At 35.8% G+C, this 22,615-nt stretch overlaps 1 protein-coding gene and 1 long non-coding RNA gene across 3 annotated transcripts; one reads left to right on the forward strand and one right to left on the reverse strand.

Moving 5' to 3' along the window:
* Positions 1 to 8,942: 8,942 nt before the first annotated feature.
* Positions 8,943 to 17,020, reverse strand: LOC122143122. The gene is made up of 6 exons (XM_042753970.1): positions 16,887 to 17,020; positions 16,731 to 16,775; positions 16,563 to 16,628; positions 11,856 to 11,948; positions 11,510 to 11,767; positions 8,943 to 11,400 (listed from the first exon to the last, which is right to left on the reverse strand). The coding sequence occupies exons 1-6, from the start codon at positions 16,900 to 16,902 to the stop codon at positions 10,709 to 10,711; spliced, it is 1,170 nt and encodes a 389-aa protein (XP_042609904.1). The 5' UTR covers positions 16,903 to 17,020; the 3' UTR covers positions 8,943 to 10,708.
* A 563-nt stretch (positions 17,021 to 17,583) lies between these two features.
* LOC122143121 lies at positions 17,584 to 18,915 on the forward strand. 2 transcript variants are annotated; one of them, XR_006158982.1, is made up of 4 exons: positions 17,584 to 17,739; positions 17,826 to 17,945; positions 18,148 to 18,276; positions 18,583 to 18,913. It is a non-coding gene; the product is annotated as an uncharacterized LOC122143121 (long non-coding RNA). The 2 variants fall into 2 exon arrangements; XR_006158981.1 differs by having other exon boundaries at positions 17,584 to 17,945; positions 18,583 to 18,915.
* Positions 18,916 to 22,615: the final 3,700 nt, after the last annotated feature.

The following is a 22,615-nucleotide window of genomic DNA, read 5'->3' on the forward strand; positions in this document are numbered from 1 at the left end:
GATATTGTATTTCTGATTAGAGAAATAAATACAACTTTACCTCCAGGAACAACCCTCGGATATGATCATGTTAAAAACAAAATCTTTCTAAAAGCCCCTCCTAAGATTTCTCTGACATTTTTTGGGAGATTAGCTATTATACTAGGGTTAAAACCAGGGGCCGCTATAGAATCTGCAAAAAAGCATGATGAAAACTACATCGGTGGGGTCACACCTGTGACATACGCACCGCATCAAGCTGACATAAATGGAGGGTTCTACACTCTGTATATATACACAAATATCATAGAATACCAATCAGTTGGTGATTCATATGTCCCGCTACTGAGATGTGTACATATAGATGGTGAAAATAATAAGATTGTCAGTGTTAGATACGACAAACCTCATTACGTACCGGTCAATAAAGCATCCATTACAGAGATAGCTATAGAGGTAAAAGACGATCAGGATCAAAACGTACGTTTTACTTATGGTAAGGTGAGTGCCAAGCTACACTTTAGGCCTGTGAAACAGGTTGTTTTTTAAAATAATAATAATAGAATGGCATATTTAAGTACTTACCAAATGGATCCTGAGCGTTACGTAACTTATTACCAAAACCAAGCTGGTAACGGTATCCCCGGTTATGCAGGGGGTGGAGTAATGTACGGAGCAGGGGTGGGGGGAATTTTTTAGGGGTCTCTTTAGAATGGCTATACCATTACTAAAGCGTGGTTTTTAATATAGCAAAACCGCATCTAAGATCAGCTGCAAAAAACATACTAAGCGATGTTGTTAGCAATACGTTAACACGTTCTTATAACAACAATAATACTCAAGACGGGTCTGGATTAATGGTGATGTCTCGCAAAAGAATGTCTAGACCGCCAGGAACCAGGAGGAGTGGTCAAACACCAAAGAAAAGAAGGCGCACAACTAAGAAGACCTCAGTCGGAAAACGTAGGCGAAAAGTGGCTGCCAAGCGGATTACAACAGCAAAGACAAAGAGATCTGTCAATACAATATTCTAGATTATGGCTTTATTACACACTATGTCAGAAGAGTGCATCAAATCTGAACTCGATCTATTCACAGTACCACTGACACAAACAGCTATTGAAAAAAATACCTGTTGTGGAGCTACTAGCACCCATTCACAGTGATATTTTCTTTCAAGAAAAATTAATGCTTAATGGGATGGATATAAAAATTCGTATGACAAGAGCTAAAGATGAATTCTGTTTGATGAGGAGTGACGCTGTGGCTTACCAAACTAAACCATATCAGCCTCGCTATTTTGTAAAAAAGTGAGCGTCTCACCAGTTGTAAGATTAGGTCATGCGCAAGCACTGCTCTCAACCACAGCAAAGTATCCCATAGACAGAGTGAACCTCAAAAACTTCTCAATTCCTGCTGGCTCTCGTGTCTGCAATCAAGAAAACCTATTCTTAGGAACTCTGCCAAAATCTGTGGTTCTAGCGATGGTTGACAATGATGCATTTACAGGTTCCTATAATAAAAACCCCTTTGCATTTAAACATTATGATCTAGAATTTTTAGCCTTATATGTTGACGGACATCAGTACCCCTCAAAGCCTCTTCAGCCTGAATATGGCAGCGGTTCCGCAGTGCGTGAATTTTACCAGTTAGCGCTGTCTTCTGGAAAACATCTTAAAAATCAGGCTCTATCTATTGACAGGGAGGACTTCCTACAAGGTTATACACTCTACGCATTCAACCTCACACCAGATGAAGAGTGTGGGCAACACATATCACTTATCAAGGCAGGCAATATAAGACTGGAAGTACGTTTTAGACAACCGCTCCCCCATACCATTAATTTAATTGTCTATGCTATATTCGACAGTATTATACAAGTCTCAAACCGTAGACAGGTGTTGGTTGATTACTATTAATACAAAAGATGAACACTGTCCAACTCACAGCTGTGCTGGATAAGATTTCATGTAACACTCATTTTCTCGGAGTTCTACCGTGTGACTATCTACCTAAAGTACCATTAAGAATATTACCATCAATGGTTGTATTTAATTCACACGTGTTTCTCTACTTCCTGGCGAACATTGGTTAGCCATTTACATAAACAAAAATCATGTAGGATGTTTTTATGACAGCTTTGGTAATAAACCAGACCATTATCGTTTCCCTACAATGATTAAAGACTTTCTACACCTTAACACCACGTCTGTACAATACTCAACTAGGCAAGTCCAAGATTTTTCATCAGACACATGTGGACAACATTGTGTATTTTTTCTCTACCATATGGCAAAGGGTTTGGATTATGAAAATGTAATGAGTCTGTATACTGATGATTTTATAAAAAATGACAAAAAAGTGTCAAATTTTGTGAAAAAACTAAAATTGTCTCATTGTAATGAAAATGTATTCAAATGTGTACAATGTGTACAAACTGGTGAAATGTACATGTAATGTTCTTTTTTATATATATATATTATATATATATATATATATATATATATATATATATATATATATATATATATATATATAATAATTTTCATAAAAACAAATAAAACAGTCTTTTAATTTTTCACATCATCTTCTTTTTATTTGTTTTGAAACAATGCCGGTAATCACAAGATTATACATTGAAAAAAAAACAAAAAAAACACACACACACACACACACACACACACACACACACACACACACATTAAAAACTTAACCACTGGCTTCTGTCAAGAACAGGTGATTTGAAAACTGTATCTTCTGAATAATTTGCAGTTGGTGTACTCGGGAGAGATCTCTTTGTTTTTTTTTTATTCTTTTTGGATGAACTCGGAATTGAAGAGGTTCTGGTTTTGAAAGAGTTAATAGCATGTCTAACATAATGGTTTGCTATTGTTGAATATGGTATATTTAATGTCGCAAAAGCCTCCAGAAACTCATGCCATCCTGTTGGTCTTCGTTCATCCACAATCTTCTGTGGAGCTGTTATACTTTTTACTAAGTCCAGGATATGTGAACCTTCGATAGTTCTACCTTTAAACACAAACTCGCCCGAGTCAGTCCATGAAGCAATGTTTTTAGTTTTAGACATTTTATCTAAAATGTAACGAATATTTTTTAAACTCCTCTGCGGAACATTCTTTAAAACTTCATCCACAACAACGTCTGTAACATCATGGCTGTCTGTGGTAGTAGGGGGGAGTTGTACTTCATCACCCCCATCTGCTGTCGGAAAGCTTAGTGTTAATGTATTTGTTTCCTTGTCCCCCAGCCTAGACACTGTTAAATACCTCTGCAAAACAGAGGTGTACATCTTGGCTTTTCTCATATGGCTCCAGATCTTTATTGTACAAAATATTTCTTATAGTCATATCCAGATCATTCTCTACAACCTGCTGTAAAGACTCGCGCTGGTTGGATGTTCTCAACTTATCCAACTGGTGTTGTGGAATCATATACATCTTCTCTGCATAATTCATCCCCGACATTATTTAGATGCAATCAAACTGGTTATAAAGGGGACTGCGACACTTAAAAGAGGTAGAAGAAACCCTCCCTGCTGGTTAATCATCCGCCTCTTTCTCCTACCCCAATCTTTTTTATTTGCAACAAATCTGATCTCTGCTTTTTCTCCTCTTAAGCTTCTGGTATTGTTGTGTGGTGAGCGAACATTACCATGGAGGATATTGAGAGCTAGTTCGCACAATGTAACTATGAACTCATCTGAAGCTGACTGTAAAATAACATGCCTTTGTTTTGGTGTTCCTTTTAATAATAGCTTCAAAAGGGACAGGTTTCTTAAAAGTCTTGCAGACATTCTTCCCTGAAATGCTGTTACTATTTTCTTTTCTGGAGATAGACCGCTGGATATGGTGAAAGTAAAGCCGTTCTGAGACGATACTGCTCTGGTGTTTTAGCTTTATAATCAATCATAAGGTGACCATAAGGTTCACTGGTTGCGTCTTGATAACATTCCATGAAAAATTTTGTGTTTGAAGGATACATTTGTTTTGCTAAAACATTAATTTGGGGGTCCTACTGGACTTACCCTGAAAAAATAAATTCTGGACACTCAAATTTCTGTGATGAACATATTGTGTGAAAACTCGTTCAACCTCAGAATTACCGCTAGCATTTTTCATAACATCATCCAAAATCAAAAAATTTATTTTGTTGGGTGGAAACAGATGGTCATCATTCAGGGTCTGTGGGATACCTTCAATAAATTTAATATCATACATTTTCAACAATTCATCATACAATGGTTGCCAACAATCATAAATGTACACAATGTTTTCAACATTTTTAGAAATCATACTTTTTGCATTCTGCAACAACATTTTTACAAAAAAAGTTTTTCCTGAGCACGAAGGGCCGCACAGGATCATTGAGAACGGATGTTGAAACCGTGGATCAAACCCGTCTGTATCCTTTACCCCTCGATAACTGAGAATGTTATCAGTAGCCATAAGGCAATGTTCTATAATCAGGGAGAAGCACCCTCTTGTTATACACAACCTTGAATCTTTTAACAACTGACTTGTTATGCAATGTGACCGTCTTTTTATTTCTCACGATGTTATCTGTGTGGGCTAGTATGTGCTGAGTACTGTCAGATGAATTTACATAGCCGTTAACAAGGCTGATCAATGAGTCCAATCTGATAACTTTGGAATTTTCTGAATTCAATGTTATCCCCTTTGCTTTCATACACACTTTTCCCTTTGCAGTTCTGAAGCCGTATGTCTTAGGTCCTCCGGAACAGTATTCTGTGATATAATCATCACAGCCAACCTCATCTGTCAGTTCACCTAGATATGGACCTAGTGGAGGTTCCCAGTCTCCTTCTCTAGACACATAGATGACACTATCAGTATCGCTATAGAGAAGCCTATCCCCCAGCTTGTCCATTAGATCATACAACTCTAGTCGAGCATGGGCAGTTGTAAAAGCACCAATAAAAACATTAACATCTCGAGTCTCATAAAAAGACCCCTCTGCATGTTTGTACTGTACTAGTGCAACACTGTCAGATAGAAAAGTAAAGTACTTGATCTCGTACTGACATCCAAAGATGAAATGAGCAAAATCTTCGGGGTTTTTCAAAAGTTTAGAATTAGCGAGATTTTAGTACTTAAACAGAATCGTCCCCAAAGACTGTTCAAAAGTAATTTCATAACTGACCTTTGAGCAGGGTTATAAGCTATCTTTTCAGCATCAAGTTTAATCCCTTCTTTTTTATGATAGTCATCGATGTACCCCCTTTTGTCATCCTCAGTGATTACATCTGAGGGATAGCCAGAGGCTTGCTGTTTAAACTGCAAAAATGTCTTCACATAATCACAAAACAGTCTGTCAGATCTCTGTGGAAAATGCCAAACCTCATAGATCTTAACCACAGCATAACCCTTCTCAATGGCTTTTAACAATTCAAGACTGACCCATGTCCCCAAAATTGCTCTTTCATCATCGGTGTGAGTACAAGGTATGACATTACTTTGCTCTTCCGCACATGTGCGGCAGAGGGAGAACATTAATTTCCCGGAGGACCTGATGGGAAGCACTGGATATAGTAATTTTCGAGGAGGCAGCATCTTTACCTTGACAAGACCATAATAATTTTCTAGATTTTCAAAATCGCTGAAAATAATTTCTGGATGACCGATAGGATAGCTCTTCCGAGCCTGACAGTATGGGTAGAGGCTAGTGAAATCAACATATCTGATCTTCTCACCATCAACAGTTTTGTGGTACAACTTGTAGGCATTGGTCCTCCCACCAAAAAGTGAATCATGAGGTTTCAGTCTCTCTGGTGCTGAATAAGTAGACATAAAATCAATTACATCAGGGTCTGTTTGCTTAAGATTAGTCCACCGACATTCCCACATAACCTCTGTGTCTAGGTGGTGTACACGTTGTAAAACATCGATCCTGTCATTGAACATAGTCATGAGCGTTCCAAAAGGAATTTTGGACTGGGGGTTAATATAATCAGCTCTATAACGACAGCAATGCCCATGGAAAAAACAACCTGCAAAATCTAGAGCCTTTCTCACACCATCTTTCTCATAATAACCGTCTACATAATATGATCCAAACTTCATCTCACCATGGTTAAGGGCGTGGTGGATGTCCACCCCACGGGTCTTTTTCACATATTCAAGCCATTCGATCGAAGCATTCGAGAATGTCTTGTGTTGCTGTACGTATGCATTATTGTGAGTCAAGGCTATTGTGTTAGGCTTGAGGAAGTGTGTCTTAAACACACCCATGCAACATGATGCCAAGGTGGTGTAGCTAAATGGGTCGATCTGCGTACACTGTATGAACTCCTCTCTATATTTCATGCATGCTTCACGTAGTAAAACTACATCATTCATACAATACACCCCAATCTCTTTCCTGAAGTCGAAGATCTTTCCTGCAAGAGTATCGTACCACTGGTCAAATTTTGTCCTAGCACTGTCTGTCATGTTGTTATAACCGTAGTAATGCTTAGCGGGGTATGGACCTACATAGCTCTGATTCTCCAACCTATTGAAAAGATGAGGAAAGTAGCCCTTCTCAGCTGTGGTCAGATTTAATGCTGCAGATGTCTTCGCTAAAGCCATAGGCAAAATGTGTTGCTGATGCAGATTGGTCATCTCATCAAACATGAGAGATAGTCTACACCTAGCATCGATCTTAAGTTAAGACCTATTTGCAAAATACTCCAGTAATGATCAAGCCTGAAGCGTTGGGTGCTACAAGTGTGTAATTTTTAAATTTGGGTTGCCTGAATTTATTGATGAGTTGTTTTCATCAGTTTTTTCACCCAAATTCAGAGTATTTCTTCTACAGCAAAACATGGCAGAAGCGTATTTCGCGACATGTTCCCATGATCACTTATACGTGATTCAAAATCATAATAGTTTAAGTCAAGCTCTTTTAGGTACTGTAGGCTGTATGCAAACATTCATACTCCAGACTTACATTATCACCCAGGCGCACCTACAGACAAAAGGACATTTGTGGGGGTGGCGGATTAGGCGATAATAACGTCTACTGCATTTACTGCAGTATTTAATAGTATCGCAAAGGGATCTACCCGACACGTTACCACCAACTGGTAGTTTATGAGCTTAAACAAGTGTGTAATTTACAATTGTGGTTTACAAGTTGGGAAAATGTATTGTGTTTTTGGTTTTTTTTTTGGGTTCACTGTCATTGCAGACAGAGAGGCAATGCAAGTTTACATTTGATGTCTATTTTTTGATCCTCATAACAGTTCACACACACATCTGATCCCTAAATGCTGTGAGTTCTTTATCATGTAAGTATGACTATCATTTAGATACAGAAAAACAGTTTTGGGGTGTGGCTTTTCATGCGTTTTATACTTTTCTAATCGACCGTCACTAGATCTGTGTGTGAAAAACCACAATTTTTTTTTTTTAAGACCTTCTCATAGTTCTGTGTAAAGAAAAAATTTTTATGTTTGTAATTGGGGGCCCTGGAGAATGTCATTCCCTGACATTTTGTGCTTTTTTTCAGTTTCTATCATCTAAATGGCTAAGTCTAATCTGACTGTAATCAAAACTCGGCTATATAAATAGATGTAACGGGTTTTTGGAGCAAAAAAAATGTTTAGCGTGGTTAGTGAAAACTAGGTTTGGTAGGCTTTGAAAAAGGTATGAAACATTACAGAAAAGGGTTCCCAGGATTTTGAGAACTGGAGCTTGTAGCCCTAGACGCTTTTTGTTTCCCTGAAATCGGTGACTTACATTATCACTTACAGAAAACAATATATTAATTTAAATTGTTCAGACAATAGTTCGAGCAGGACATCATGAATTCACACCTGAACAAACAAAGGCCTGCATAAGGAGCTGCATAATGCGGATCTGCTTACAAGAAATAATGTGAGGACAAAATAAATGGCGATGTAATATCCCACGTCATAACTTAATATTTAGTTGTGAGTGCATTTAAACAGTTTATTAGAGCGTGGGAAAATAACAAAAAGTATCGCAAACTGATTTTCTACATCATTACTCCCGTTCACACTCCTTAATATGAGAAACCTTTTACAAATGGTAGTTTATTAGCAAAAAAAAAAAAACACATTTAACAGTATTGTTATTTTATTACTTATTATATATTAATCGCAAACAGTCGGGACAATTGGATTTGTTACAGTTACATTTATTGTTACATTTTATATTATTTACATCAAGCTTTTGGAATGGGGTTGTCTGTGAAAGTCACTACTTTCACTTGCAGACATTTAGAGCATGCAAGTTTACATTTTCACGTTGATTCTACACTTTATGTTAACAAGTTATAAATAAAGATCCTGACATAACAGTACTTTATGAACTCTGCTGATAAAGTGCTTCATTCTTTTTAATCTGAGGAATCCAAATCTCAATCCTCAACCACATGCTTTTTTGGGGTGAATTTCTCTTATTCCTCTCATGTAAAATAATAAAACTTGAAGAACAGTCTCGCTGCGCTTGTCTTCTGTTGTGTGTATTCAAAAGCCGCGCGCTTCAGTGAAACAGAATCTCAAAAGCGCGCTCGGCGCGGGGGCGTGGTCGCATTAGAAGGGGTTGTGAAACGGACATTCGCTTTTCATATGGATTACTTTTATCACAGAATATTTTTTTCGGCAGCACTTGTTTAGTTTTTAGACTCAGGCTTTCGTCTCTTCGTTGAGTACTGAGTTACAGTCATTTTAATGACTTTGTATCTGAAGTGACAAAGGCTGCAGACAGCACTTCCTTGATTTTGTTATCCAAAGTTTTGTTGTTATTATGTGTATACAAAAAAAAGTAGACCCTTCTCGATTGATGTATTGCACTTTCTGTAACGATCAAAACCTGAAGTGTATTTAAGTTCTTTTCTGGGGTTATCATCCACCCCCAAAACGCGTATACGCGTAAATCGACTCCAGAGGGCCTTCTCAAACTTCGCTACATGATGTGAAACCGGCAGCATTCTGTATGGTCATGGCCCTTCCTTCTAAGTCATGGTGTGGTGTTTGTGGTTCAAGAAAATGGGCTAAACAGATAGCAAAGCATAAATTTGTTCCAACATTGTTCGGACAAAATAAATGCATCTTCTTCCTCTTAAACACATCATCATGGGCGATATCGATAATCTTCCTACGAACCCCACCATTCTTACTTCTGGCTATCGATACATGTAATTGTAAAGAATCATCAGCCATCACACCTTCATTACTCTGCATTACAGCTTCAAACTGGTCTACAAAAACCTGCTCAGTGTAATCATTACCGGGGGACAGTACAGCATTCACATCACGTTTTAGACTAGGTCCTCTCAAGCTAATGTTAATAAACCCACCCTGACCTGCCATCTGTCTGGAAAATGACACCATCTCTGACAATACGTTTTGCACAAATATAGTATATGCAGCTAAATTGGGGGATGAAATTTCTCTCAGATTCAGATCTCTATGTAACTCTAAACCATTGAAATAGGGTCTTGGTACTACAGTGTATCCTCCTACAACACCGCCATCTCGTCTGTCAACATCATTCTGACTTAAACCTGCAAAGGGGCCTGTGGGATCTGACAATACAGAATCTAATAACCCAGTGCCTATCTGTTCAGAATCACTGGCATGTGTCTGGATCAATTGTTCTAATCTTTCACATAGATTAGGATCAGTTGAGTCTAACATTTCAACCTCTGTGGTTATTAGATCCTGTAATGTCAGATCTGATACTATCTCAGACATGTTATTGTTTAAAATCATCCCATGCTGTTCATTATTAGACCTTTGTGTTTGTACAAGACTCTCTAATCTATCTGCTAGATTTACATAGTCTGGACCAAAGGCCTCAATCTGCTGATTAATTATGCCCTGCAACCGCTCAACTATAACCATCTCATCATCATCATCATCAGCATCATATCTAGCTCTTCTAGAAGGTCTCTGTTCATACTCCGATGAACAGCTATGTAGATCATCATCTGAACGTACTCTTTTACCAGCCATATTTAAAAGATGTATTTCTGTTTTCAAAATATATGCATCTGATTACAGATGCATACTAAATAAACAGCCCTAATCAAAAAATAAAATCTCAATGCTAGTAATAAAAAAAAAGGTCAACACTGTTAAACACGTCTATACAGATAGTAATTAAGCAAAAATTAAAAAAAATTATTTGTATTTTTGAAATATATGCATCTGATTACAGATGCATACTATATAAACAACCACAATCAAAATAAATCTCAATGCTGCTAATAAAATAAAAAAGTCAACACCACTAGACAACACTGTTAAACACGTCTATACAGATAGTAATTAAGCAAAAATTAAAAAAAAAAATTATTTGTATTTTTGAAATATATGCATCTGATTACAGATGCATACTATATAAACAACCACAATCAAAATAAATCTCAATGCTGGTAATAAAAAAGTCAACACCACTAGCCAACACTGTTAAACACGTCTATACAGATAGTAATTAACCAAAAAAAAAAATTTAAAGATTTACCCATCACAAAAACCCCACCATTTACACAGAATGTTATAATACAAATCAATGTGAATAAAAACTAATTTAACCTAACAAACACACCATCAGTACAGCACTACGCAAATGCAACTGCAGTAAAAGCATATCAAAAACAACTAACACATGGTACCCGTCAGCTCAGAGAAAAAGAAGAAACCATCGTATTTTTCTTTACATGTGTAATCAAAAATTGCTCAGGATTTGCCACCGCCTAAAACAGCATTATTAATATTAGAAAGCAGTGTTACCGTGAGTTGACGTTCTCTGAATTCCTCCCGACGCCCGCTGTCAATCTTCTTCATTTGTTCAGCAATAAAGCCTGTACGTTCATGAACCAGTCTGCATATCTGTACTTGTTCAACAGAGTTTGTCAATAACATATCAATATGACTGTTGAATCTTCGGAGGTGTTCAACTTGTTCATTCAGTTTTTCCTCCACACGCCGATTATGTTCCTCCACACGCCGATTATGTTCCTCCACACGTCGATTATGTTCACGGGCCTCCAGCAATAGTTCATGAATGAAGCACTGTTGATTTGATGGTAGAGCTTGATCGTTAGTCGATGCAGAATGTTCAGCAGGAGCCTCAACAGTGTTAAGTTCTTCAGTCTGATGATTTTTAACCACCCCGGTCAGCTCTGTATTATTTGTAACAGTTGTGGGGGCCACACTGTCTGCAGCAGATATCAAATCTTGATCATCTATATTCAGCACAAGATTATCAGCATTTGTAACGTCTGAAGGTCTATCTGCCACCGCAGAACTTATGGACTCTGAGACATTCGGCACCACAGCATCATCATAGGCGTCCCAGCTTTTGATCAAAGCATCGTCCCAGTTAGCAACATTATCCTGAGAGCTCAGCACATTTGTACTGTGGAGTTCTATGGAAAACACACATGTAATAAAAAATTAATGTATGATTTTTTTTTTTTTTTTTTTTTCACTCTCTTATTACAACAGATTCTTGAATTAAAATAGAAATATACATACCAACTGATTCGTGGGTTGTCGTTGGGCTACAACGTGTCAGGGTCGGTGCTAGGCGTCTCTTAGTACTAAGCCTTGAGGTAGTAGCCCTTGTTGCTAATTTGTCTGGCTGGGGCCGTTTAACACCCCTGTTGACTTTTAACAAAGATCGTCTCTGATCTGAACTGGTCGATGCAGATGGCTCTGAGTGTCCTGCATCTCTATTCTGGATATCAAACCCCGGCTGAGAAACCAATCCGGCAACATCGAAAGCTAAAGAAGCTGTAAACAGTAAATAAAAGATTGTTTTTGTAAAGTATTAAACCACATACATCAAACAAATGTTTTTTCAGAGGAATCAAGATCTAACCTGAGCTGGTCGATGCAGATGGCTCTGGGGGTCCAACAATTATGTTCTGAATATCAGGCCCAGGCTGAGAAACCAACCCTGTTACATCAAGAGCTAAAGAAATCAGTAAACAGTAAAATAAAAAGATTTAGTTTTTAAAAAGTTTTTAAACCACATACATCAAATAGATATTTTCAGAGGAATCAGATCTAACCTGAACTGGCCGATGCAGATGGCTCTGGGGGTCCAACAATTATGTTCTGAATATCAGGCACCAATATAAAGTTGGTTCGATGTTTGACATTGGATATTAGACAGATATTCACCCGCGAAAAAATTCAATAAATTCTTAGTGGATGAGTATAATTGTATAAAAATGGCTTATCTGAAAAGCAATAGAACGTAGATCTGAACACACATCGCAGTTTTTATTATTTTAATTCTCCTCGATTTGTTGCAACACATAAAGAGTCTAGCAGTGGCGCGCTAGCGCTTATGCTAGCTAGGGACCGTCTACAAAGTACATGAAAATGATAAAACAAAAAAATTTCCCACCGGAATGTTTTTTTATAATTAACAAAACAAGAGCAATTTGTGCTCCCAAGGTCTTTGAAAGATATAAAGACAAACACTTACAATGCTCACTTGAATTTAAATAAGAAATATTGTAAACAAGATATGTGATAGTAGTTATTATTATATTATTACTATTAATAAATATATTAATAAAAGAAAAACAACATTAAAAGCATTAGTAGTCCATAATCCAGTGGTTATGCAGTAGGCTGATTCCAGGTCCTTTTTTTTTTTTTCGTTATATTAACAGAAGTATGACACCAAATAAGTACACGCTATTGAAATTAAAACCAATAAAGAAATTAATTTAAAATAATACACTCTCCTGTATCAACCTCATGGTGTGTGTCTTCTTACTGTTTTCATAAGAAGATTTTTTTATATTTGTTTTAGTCACAGAACTATAACAGAAAACATGCTATTGAAATTCAACAAAGAATTTGAAAATCTACATTTTAATAAATTAATTTAAAACACACACAGTTTTATTACACAACCTCAATGGGTGTGTCTTGTTACAGAGTAGACAAACATTTTGATGTTGGTTTTACCCACATAACTATAATAGAACACATACTATTGAAAATGAAACCAATACATAATTTAGTTCAAAATAAATAGTCTTCTGTTTTAGCTTCAAAGGCTGTGTCTTGTTACAGATTTCTTTAAGAACATTTTGCAGTAGTTTTCATTGTCAAAAGTGATGCAAAAGTGACACTATTGACTTTGAAAAATCAATTTTGAAGCCTTCCAAAGAGTCTCCAGTACTACTGCCCCCCTAGAGGAAGATGTTTAGACTGAGTTTGACATTCAAAATATTTTAAAAGTTAATTTAAATTCAATACAGTCTTCTATTTCAGCTTCAAAGTGTGTGTCTTGTTACTGTATCCTAGAAGACCATTTCTATGCAAGTTTTACTGTCATATATAAATCAGGATACATGTTATTGAATTAAATTCAAATCTGTTAATAAATTCTTTTAAATTGAATGCAGCTTTCTTTCTCTAAAACCATAGGCTGTGTATTCTTAGAGATTCCTAGACAAACATTTTCCAATACTTTTCATTGTCAAAAAGGAAAGAGAAGTTATGCTATTAACGTTCAATAAAAGCTTGCAAAGCCTTCCAACGAGTCTCCAGTATTATTGCCACCTAGAGGAAGATACTGCAGTTGTTTTGACTGAGTTTGATATTCAAAATATTTTAATAAATTCATTTAAAATGTATTCAGTTTTCCATCTCAACTTCAAAGTGTGTGTCTTGTTAACTGGGCCTAAATGAGCACTTTCATGCAGGTTTTACTCTCATTTGTAATTCAGGATACATGCTATTGAATTAAATTCAAATCTGTTAATAAATTAATTTAAAATGCATGCAGTGTTCTTTCTCAAATCTAAAAGGTGTGTCTTGTTACTGGGTTCCTAGTAGAACATTTTGATGGTGGTTTTAGCCACAGAACTATAATAGAACACATACTATTGAAAATTAAACCAATACATCATTTAGTTTCAAATAAATACAATCTTCTATCTCAGCTACAAAGGCTGTGTCTTGTTACAGATTTCTTATGGAACATTTTGCAGTAGTTTTCATTGTCAAAAAGTGATGCAGAAGTCATGCTATTGACTTTCAAAAATCGAATGCAAAGCCTTCCAAAGAGTCTCCAGTGTTACTGCCCCCTAGAGGAAGATACTGCAGGTGTTTTGACTGAGTTTGACATTCAAACGTATACATTAATTCCAAATCAATAAAGTCTTCTATTTCAACTTCAAAAAGTGTGTCTTCTTACCTGGGCATAAAAGAACATTTCGGTGAAGGTTTTACTCTCATTTGTAATTCAGGATACATGCTATTGAACTAAATTCAAATCTGTTAATACATTAATTTAAAATGCATGCAGTGTTCTTTCTCAAATCTAAAAGGTGTGTCTTGTTACTGGTTCCTAGTAGAACATTTTGATGGTGGTTTTAGCCACAGAACTATAATAGAACACATGCTATTGAAAATTAATTTTTGAAAGTCAATAGTATGACTTCGGCATCACTTTTGACAATGAAAACTGCTGCAAAATATCATTTATTAAATCTGTAACAAGACACAGCCTTTGTAGCTGAGATAGAAGATTGTATTTATTTGAAACTAAATTATGTATTGGTTTAATTTTCAATAGTATGTGTTCTATTATTAGTTCTGTGGCTAAAACCACCATCAAAATGTTCTATTAGGAACCAGTAACAAGACACACCTTTTAGATTTGAGAAAGAACACTGCATGCATTTTAAATTAATTTATTAACAGATTTGAATTTAGTTCAATAGCATGTATCCTGAATTACAAATGAGAGTAAAACCTTCACCGAAATGTTCTTTTATGCCCAGGTAAGAAGACACACTTTTTTAAGTTGAAATAGAAGACTTGTATTGATTTGGAATTAATGTATACGTTTGAATGTCAAACTCAGTCAAAACAACTGCAGTATCTTCCTCTAGAGGGCAGTAACACTCGAGACTCTTTGAAAGGCTTTGCATTCGATTTTTGAAAGTCAATAGCGTTACTTCTGCATCAGTTTTCACGATGAGAACTACTGCAAAAGGTTCCATAAGAAATCTGTAACAAGACACAGCCTTTGTAGCTGAGATAGAAGATTGTATTTATTTGAAACTACATGATGTATTGGCTTAATTTTCAATAGTATGTGTTCTATTATAGTTCTGTAGCTAAAACCACCATCAAAATGTTCTACTAGGAACCAGTAACAAGACACACCTTTTAGATTTGAGAAAGAACACTGCATGCATTTTAAATTAATTTATTAACAGATTTGAATTTAGTTCAATAGCATGTATCCTGAATTACAAATGAGAGTAAAACCTTCACCGAAATGTTCTTTTATGCCCAGGTAAGAAGACACACTTTTTGAAGTTGAAATAGAAGACTTTATTGATTTGGAATTAATGTATACGTTTGAATGTCAAACTCAGTCAAAACACCTGCAGTATCTTCCTCTAGAGGGCAGTAACACTGGAGACTCTTTGGAAGGCTTTGCATTCGATTTTTGAAAGTCAATAGCGTTACTTCTGCATCAGTTTTGACGATGAGAACTACTGCAAAATGTTCCATAAGAAATCTGTAACAAGACACAGCCTTTTTAGGTGAGATAGAAGATTGTATTTATTTGAAACTAAATGATGTATTGGTTTAATTTTCAATAGTATGTGTTCTATTATAGTTCTGTGGCTAAAACCATCATCAAAATGTTCTTCTAGAAACCAGTAACAAGGCACGCCATTTGAAGTTGAGATGGAATACTGTATGTTTTAAACATTAGTGTGTTAACGGATTCAAATTTAGTTCAATAGTATGCATCCTGATTTACATATGATAGTAAAAGATGGCTGTAAGTATTGTTCTTTGTACAAGTAACAAGACACACCTATTTAAATTTACATATCAAACTGAGTGCATTCAAAATTAATTTATTTAAACTTCTGAATGTCAAACTTGGTCAAGACAAGTTGTGTATATTACTATAGTGTGAGTTTTATTTTAGGATCTTTTTAATGCTTTGCAAGCTTTTTCTCAATTGTTCCATTTCAATAACTTTTGTTGTGCTACAGTTCTGTGAATAAAACCAACAGCTAAATGTTCTTTATTAATAAATAATAAGACACACCCATTTGATTTGAGATTTATTATTTATACATTTCACAAGTGAAGCATTTAGATGGAATAATTGTGCTTTTTTTTTCTCTTCGTTTTGCACTTTGCAGACAGTCCCTTTCCTGCACTTTTACATTATAAGGTATATCAGTTATAATTCCTTAAGGCAGATTAAAACCAATAAAACACAATGTGTGTTCTCTTCTACATTTGAAAACAATTACAACACAGTAAGTTTCTTGTCATTGTGCTAAATCGTTAAAGAATTATTGAAGATTTCCGAGGCTGAATCTCTGACAAAATGTCAAACGTCAAACGTCGAACCAACTTTATATCGGTATATCAGGCCCAGGCTGAGAAACCAACCCTGTTACATCAAGACCTAAAGAAATCAGTAAAACAGTAAAATAAAAAGATTTAGTTTTTAAAAAGTTTTTAAACCACATACATCAAACAGATATTTCAAATGTAAGTACTAATAAATACAACATACCATTCAAGGAACTACTGCGGTTGTTAGCAGACCGTTGATCCAAGCTGTTAATCAGTGGAGCTCTAACTAACCACAAATAAGTATAGTTAATATAAAATAAGTGGATAAATCCTTAAAAAACACAGTGTATTCACTATAATATGTGTATAAAACAAATACATTACTTACGTAGCTGGTCAAGATGATCAAATGCATTCTGCGCCTTAAAGTATTCTGAATTGTACACACATACGATTTAAAAATCCTGTTAAACATTAAAGTTAAACAGAGTAAGAAACCCCATTCACAAAGAGACCATCTAATATAAAAAATAAATACACTCACCATTTTTGTAAGCCATTGTAAAAAACAAAGTCTTTCTCAGAGATTCCACAGCAGTAGATGAGGCTAGCAAACTAGCTAATCAGTGACTTTTTGTGAAACTGATCAGGTTAGAGCGGACACCCTTTGAATGTGTTGAGGTGTGATGTCAGCTGTAGGCGGAGCATGAAAAATTTACATTATAAAAAAAAACACACACACCTACCCAACGTTTTCTGTCCAATAGGGATGGATGTTTTAATTTCTTTCTGACCTATGAACACACTCCGAGGATCTACAACTTTATCAAATATAACTTACTAAATCTACTAGTAAATACAACTTAGATGTTTCTTAATCAGATAAAATAATATAAAGCAAAGATTAAAAACTTGGTCAGAATACTAGTAATGTTTTTGGGTAGGGATGCATTTACTGTAACGTTCAACATATTTGTTAAAAAATAAATGGTTCTGATCCTTTTCTTATGTTTTAAAAATTAAAACCCACCCTAAATAAACCCTTACTAGATAGTTTAAACTCATATACTACTAAATAAAAAGAAGAACCTATGTTAAATGACTTTCAGTAAATAAAAACTGAAAATATTTTAAAACATGAACAGAGTCCTGGTAATGGTTTTTGGGTAAACATGCATCTGCTGTTACGTACACCCATCTTTGTTTTGTTTTTAAAAATGTAGTTGTTCAATAAAGAAAATTCTTATGTTTTAAATTAACCCACTCAGAATAAAACCCTACCAGACAATACATTCAATGAAACATTTAGTCAAAAAGTCAGGCGTTAACATAGACACATTAAGATGACATCTTCAACCACTATAAGCTAGACGCCTTGGCACCTTCCTGCTCAGAAGGTAAGAACCATTAACATTTACCTCATAGATCAGATAAATGTGTTTGGACATCTTTCAACCTAAAACAAAAGTACAACCCCAAACAGGACGCTGTTTGTCTTCCACCACCAAAAGCTAGATGCCCTGGCACCTTCCTGCTCAGAAGGTGACACAGTTTGTCTTCCACCACCAAAAGATAGATGCCCTGGCACCTTCCTGCTCAGAAGGTGAGAGACCTTAACATATAGACTATAGATCAGACCATGGTGAGGTGTCGGCATAAACACCGTTGTACCGGCCCCGAAAGTCAGGAAGGAGACATTTGAAGAAAAGATGAAAGAATAATTTAGAAGATTTTAGACTAGTTAGGACATTCATGTGAAAAGCTACATCCTGACTAACTTTTCAATTCATGTTTGATACTACCAGTCAGGGTAACACATTGCAAACCAAATACACAACAACACAGTCAGCAGACGGAGGGCTAAGGATGCATGTCTGGGAATAACTTCATTCACAGATAGGCAACTGGACTGCATGGATGTCACTTTAACTCATGTAAGTTCTCTTATAACTTTCTTGTTTTATTTCTAAAACTTATGTACTGCTTCTTCATATGATTCATGAGTGGAAAATATGCTGCGACTCTTAGGGTCTAAAAAGAACATGTCCAGACATAACACTTTTTCAGAAGCCTGGATGGATTAGATAGTTGCTTTGTTTGATAATTTTTGCCATTTTGATCTGTTGACCAACCTGAGCAACCATTGATGACAATAGGGATACATTTTTGGAAGAGTCTTTCATCCCAATACAAAAGAGTGTGTTCCCTATCATCTCATTCATTTTTGTTCTTGTTCAAAGGTGTGAAAAAACCAGAACGCTTGAAGGTCCACCCCAGATTGCTCTTCATAGCACATGGTAAATCCTGATGACTGAATTATATCCTGATCGCCAAAATGGCCACTGCCATAAAACATCAAGGAACAGGACGCCAGAGAGTCTCAATTTGACACATCCGTTCACAAGCATCAAGAAAACAGGAACAGGTCGTCAGAGGTACTCTGTTTGACACCTGGGGGCCATAAACATCTAGGAAAACAGGAACAGGAACTAGACGACACACGTGTTTGTTCGATATCCGGATCATAATTCATAGGGGGCGGGAGGGCGGGGGGTCATAAATTAATCACTTTTGACAGGCAGTCCCTTATATCTTCTTCTTTTAGGGTGAGGGAATGAACAGAAAGAAAGCCAACAAATGCTGAAAACCTTCTTTCTCTGTTAGAGAATGATAGTTTGTACAAAGTTAAGACAAAAGCTTGCCCACACTAAAGATGTTTCTAACATCTTAAATGAAATGTTTAGCAATGCAGAATACAGATTTCAGTGAGTTACTAGTTTTATGATCATGAACATATATTTGAGCTTCTAAGCATAAAACGCTCAGTTTAGCGCTCCTGTGAACAGTAACACTCTGTTAGTGCAACTAAGCAAATGAACAGAAAGAAAGCCCATAAGTGCTGAAAACCTTCTTTCTCTGTTAGAGAATGATAGTTTGTACAAAGCTAAGACAAAAGCTTGCCCACAAGAAAGATGTTTCTAACGTCTTGAATTAAATGTTTTAGCAATGTAGAATACAGATTTCAGTGAGTTACTAGTTTTATGATCATGAACATATGTTTGAGCTTCTAAGCATAAAACGCTCAGTTTAGCGATTCTGTGCACAGTAACGCTCTGTTAGTGCAACTAAGAAAATGAACTGAATGAAAGCCCACAAGTGCTGAAAACATTCTTTCTCTGTTAGAGAATGATAGTTTGTACAAAGTTGAGACTAAAGCTTGCCTACACTAAAGATGTTTCTAACGTCTTGAATGAAATGTTTTAGCAATGCAGAAAACAGATTTCAGTGAGTTACTAGTTTTATGATCATGAACATATGTTTGAGCTTCTAAGCATAAAAGGCTCAGTTTAGCGCTTCCGTGAACAGTAATGCTCTGTTAGTGCAACTAAGCAAATAAACAGAAAGAAAGCCCACAAATGCTGAAAACATTCTTTCTCTGTTAGAGAATGATAGTTTGTACAAACTTAATAAAGCTTGTCCACAATAAAGATTTTTCTAACATTTTAAATGAAATGTTTTAGCTATGCAGAAAACAGATTTCAGTGAGTTACTAGTTTTATGATCATGAACATATGTTTGAGCTTCTAAGCATAAAACGCTCAGTTTAGCGCTTCTGTGAACAGTAACACTCTGTTAGTGCAACTAAGCAAATGAACAGAATGAAAGCCCAAAGTGCTGAAAACCTTCTTTCTCTGTTAGAGAATGATAGTTTGTACAAAGTTAAGACTAAAGCTTGCCCACACTAAAGATGTTTCTAACATCTTAAATGAAATGTTTTAGCAATGCAGATTACAGATTTCAGTGAGTTACTAGTTTTATGATCATGAACATATGTTTGAGCTTCTAAGCATAAAACGCTCAGTTTAGCGCTTCTGTGAAGAGGAATGCTCTGTTAGTGCAACTAAGCAAATGAATAGAAAGAAAGCCCACAAATGCTGAAAACATTCTTTCTCTGTTAGAGAATGATAGTTTGTACAAAGTTAAGACAAAAGCTTGCCCACACTAAAGATGTTTCTAACATCTTAAATGAAATGTTTAGCAATGCAGAAAACAGATTTCAGTGAGTTACTAGTTTTATGATCATGAACATATGTTTGAGCTTCTAAGCATAAAACGCTCAGTTTAGCGATTCTGTGAACAGTAACACTCTGTTAGTGCAACTAAGCAAATGAACAGAATGAAAGCCCACAAGTGCTGAAAACATTCTTTCTCTGTTAGAGAATGATAGTTTGTTCAAAGTATAGACTAAAGCTTGCCCACACTAAAGATGTTTCTAACGTCTTGAATGAATTGTTTTAGCAATGCAGAATACAGATTTCAGTGATTTACTAGTTTTATGATCATGAACATATGTTTGAGCTTCTAAGCATAAAACGCTCAGTTTAGCGATTCTGTGAACAGTAACTCTCTGTTAGTGCAACTAAGCAAATGAACAGAATGAAAGCCCACAAGTGCTGAAAACATTCTTTCTCTGTTAGAAAATGATAGTTCGTACAAAGTTGAGACTAAATCTTGCCCACACTAAAATGTTTCTAACATCTTAAATGAAATGTTTTAGCAATGTAGAAAACAGATTTCAGTGAGTTACTAGTTTTATGATCATGAAAATATGTTTGAGCTTCTAAGAATAAAACGCTCAGTTTAGCGCTTCTGTGAACAGAAACACTCTTTTAGTGCAACTAAGCAAATGAACAGAATGAAAGCCCACAAGTGCTGAAAACCGTCTTTCTCTGTTAGAGAATGATAGTTTGTACAAAGTTGAGACTAAAGCTTGCCCACACTAAAGATGTTTCTAACATCTTAAATGAAATGTTTCAGCAATGCAGAACAGATTTCAGTGAGTTTTTAGTTTTATGATCATGAACATATGTTTGAACTTCTAAGCATAAAACGCTCAGTTTAGCGATTCTGTGAAGAGTAACACTCTGTTAGTGCAACTAAGCAAATGAACAGAAAGAAAGCCCACAAGAGCTGAAAACCGTCTTTCTCTGTTAGAGAATGATAGTTTGTACAAAGTTGAGACTAAAGTTTGCCCACACTAAAGATGTTTCTAACATCTTAAATGAAATGTTTTAGCAATGCAGAATACAGATTTCAGTGAGTTACTAGTTTTATGATCATGAACATATGTTTGAAGTTCTAAGCATAAAACGCTCAGTTTAGCGCTCCTGTGAACAGTAACACTCTGTTAGTGCAACTAAGCAAATGAACAGAATGAAAGCCCACAAGTGCTGAAATCCGTCTTTCTCTGTTAGAGAATGATAGTTTGTTCAAAGTTTAGACTAAAGCTTGCCCACATTAAAGATGTTTCTAACATCTTAAATGAAATGTTTTTAGCAATGCAGAATACAGATTTGATTGAGTTACTAGTTTTATGATCATGAACATATGTTTGAACTTCTAAGCATAAAACGCTCAGTTTAGCGCTCCTGTGAACAGTAACACTCTGTTAGTGCAACTAAGCAAATGAACAGAAAGAAAGCCCACAAGTGCTGAAAACCATTCTTTCTCTGTTAGAGAATGATAGTTTGTACAAAGTTGAGACTAAAGCTTGCCCACACTAAAGATGTTTCTAACATCTTAAATGAAATGTTTTAGCAATGCAGAATACAGATTTCAGTGAGTTACTAGTTTTATGATCATGAACATATGTTTGAGCTTCTAAGCATAAAAATGCTCAGTTTAGCGCTCCTGTGAACAGTAACACTCTGTTAGTGCAACTAAGCAAATGAACAGACAGAAAGCCCACAAGTGCTGAAAACCATCTTTCTCTGTTAGAGAATGATAGTGTGTACAAAGTTAAGACTAAAGCTTGCCCACACTAAAGATGTTTCTAACATCTTAAATGAAATGTTTCAGCAATGCAGAATACAGATTTCAGTGAGTTACTAGTTTTATGATCATGAACCATATGTTTGAGTTTCTAAGCATAAAACGCTTAGTTTAGCGCTTCTGTGAACAGTAACACTCTGTTAGTGCAACCTAAGCAAATGAACAGACAGAAAGCCCACAAGTGCTGAAAACCGACTTTCTCTGTTAGAGAATGATAGTATGTACAAAGTTAAGACTAAAGCTTGCCCACACTAAAGATGTTTCTAACATCTTAAATGAAATGTTTCAGCAATGCAGAATACAGATTTCATTGAGTTACTAGTTTTATGATCATGAACATATGTTTGAGCTTCTAAGCATAAAACGCTCAGTTTAGCGCTCTCTGTGTACAGTAACACTCTGTTAGTGCAACTAAGCAAATGAACAGCAAGAAAGCCCACA

This window comes from Cyprinus carpio, unplaced genomic scaffold, assembly GCF_018340385.1.
Source record: "Cyprinus carpio isolate SPL01 unplaced genomic scaffold, ASM1834038v1 S000000867, whole genome shotgun sequence".
NCBI classification, from domain to species: Eukaryota; Metazoa; Chordata; class Actinopteri; order Cypriniformes; family Cyprinidae; genus Cyprinus; species Cyprinus carpio.

Bases quoted from the DNA above. Each gene is read 5' to 3' on its own strand.
- LOC122143122 (XM_042753970.1), bottom strand. The intron at 16,629-16,730 runs GTAAGTAATGTA...ATTTGTGGTTAG, and splicing joins TGATCATCTTGACCAGCTAC to TTAGAGCTCCACTGATTAAC. The intron at 11,401-11,509 runs GTATGTATATTT...TGTTTTCCATAG, and splicing joins GACAACCCACGAATCAGTTG to AACTCCACAGTACAAATGTG.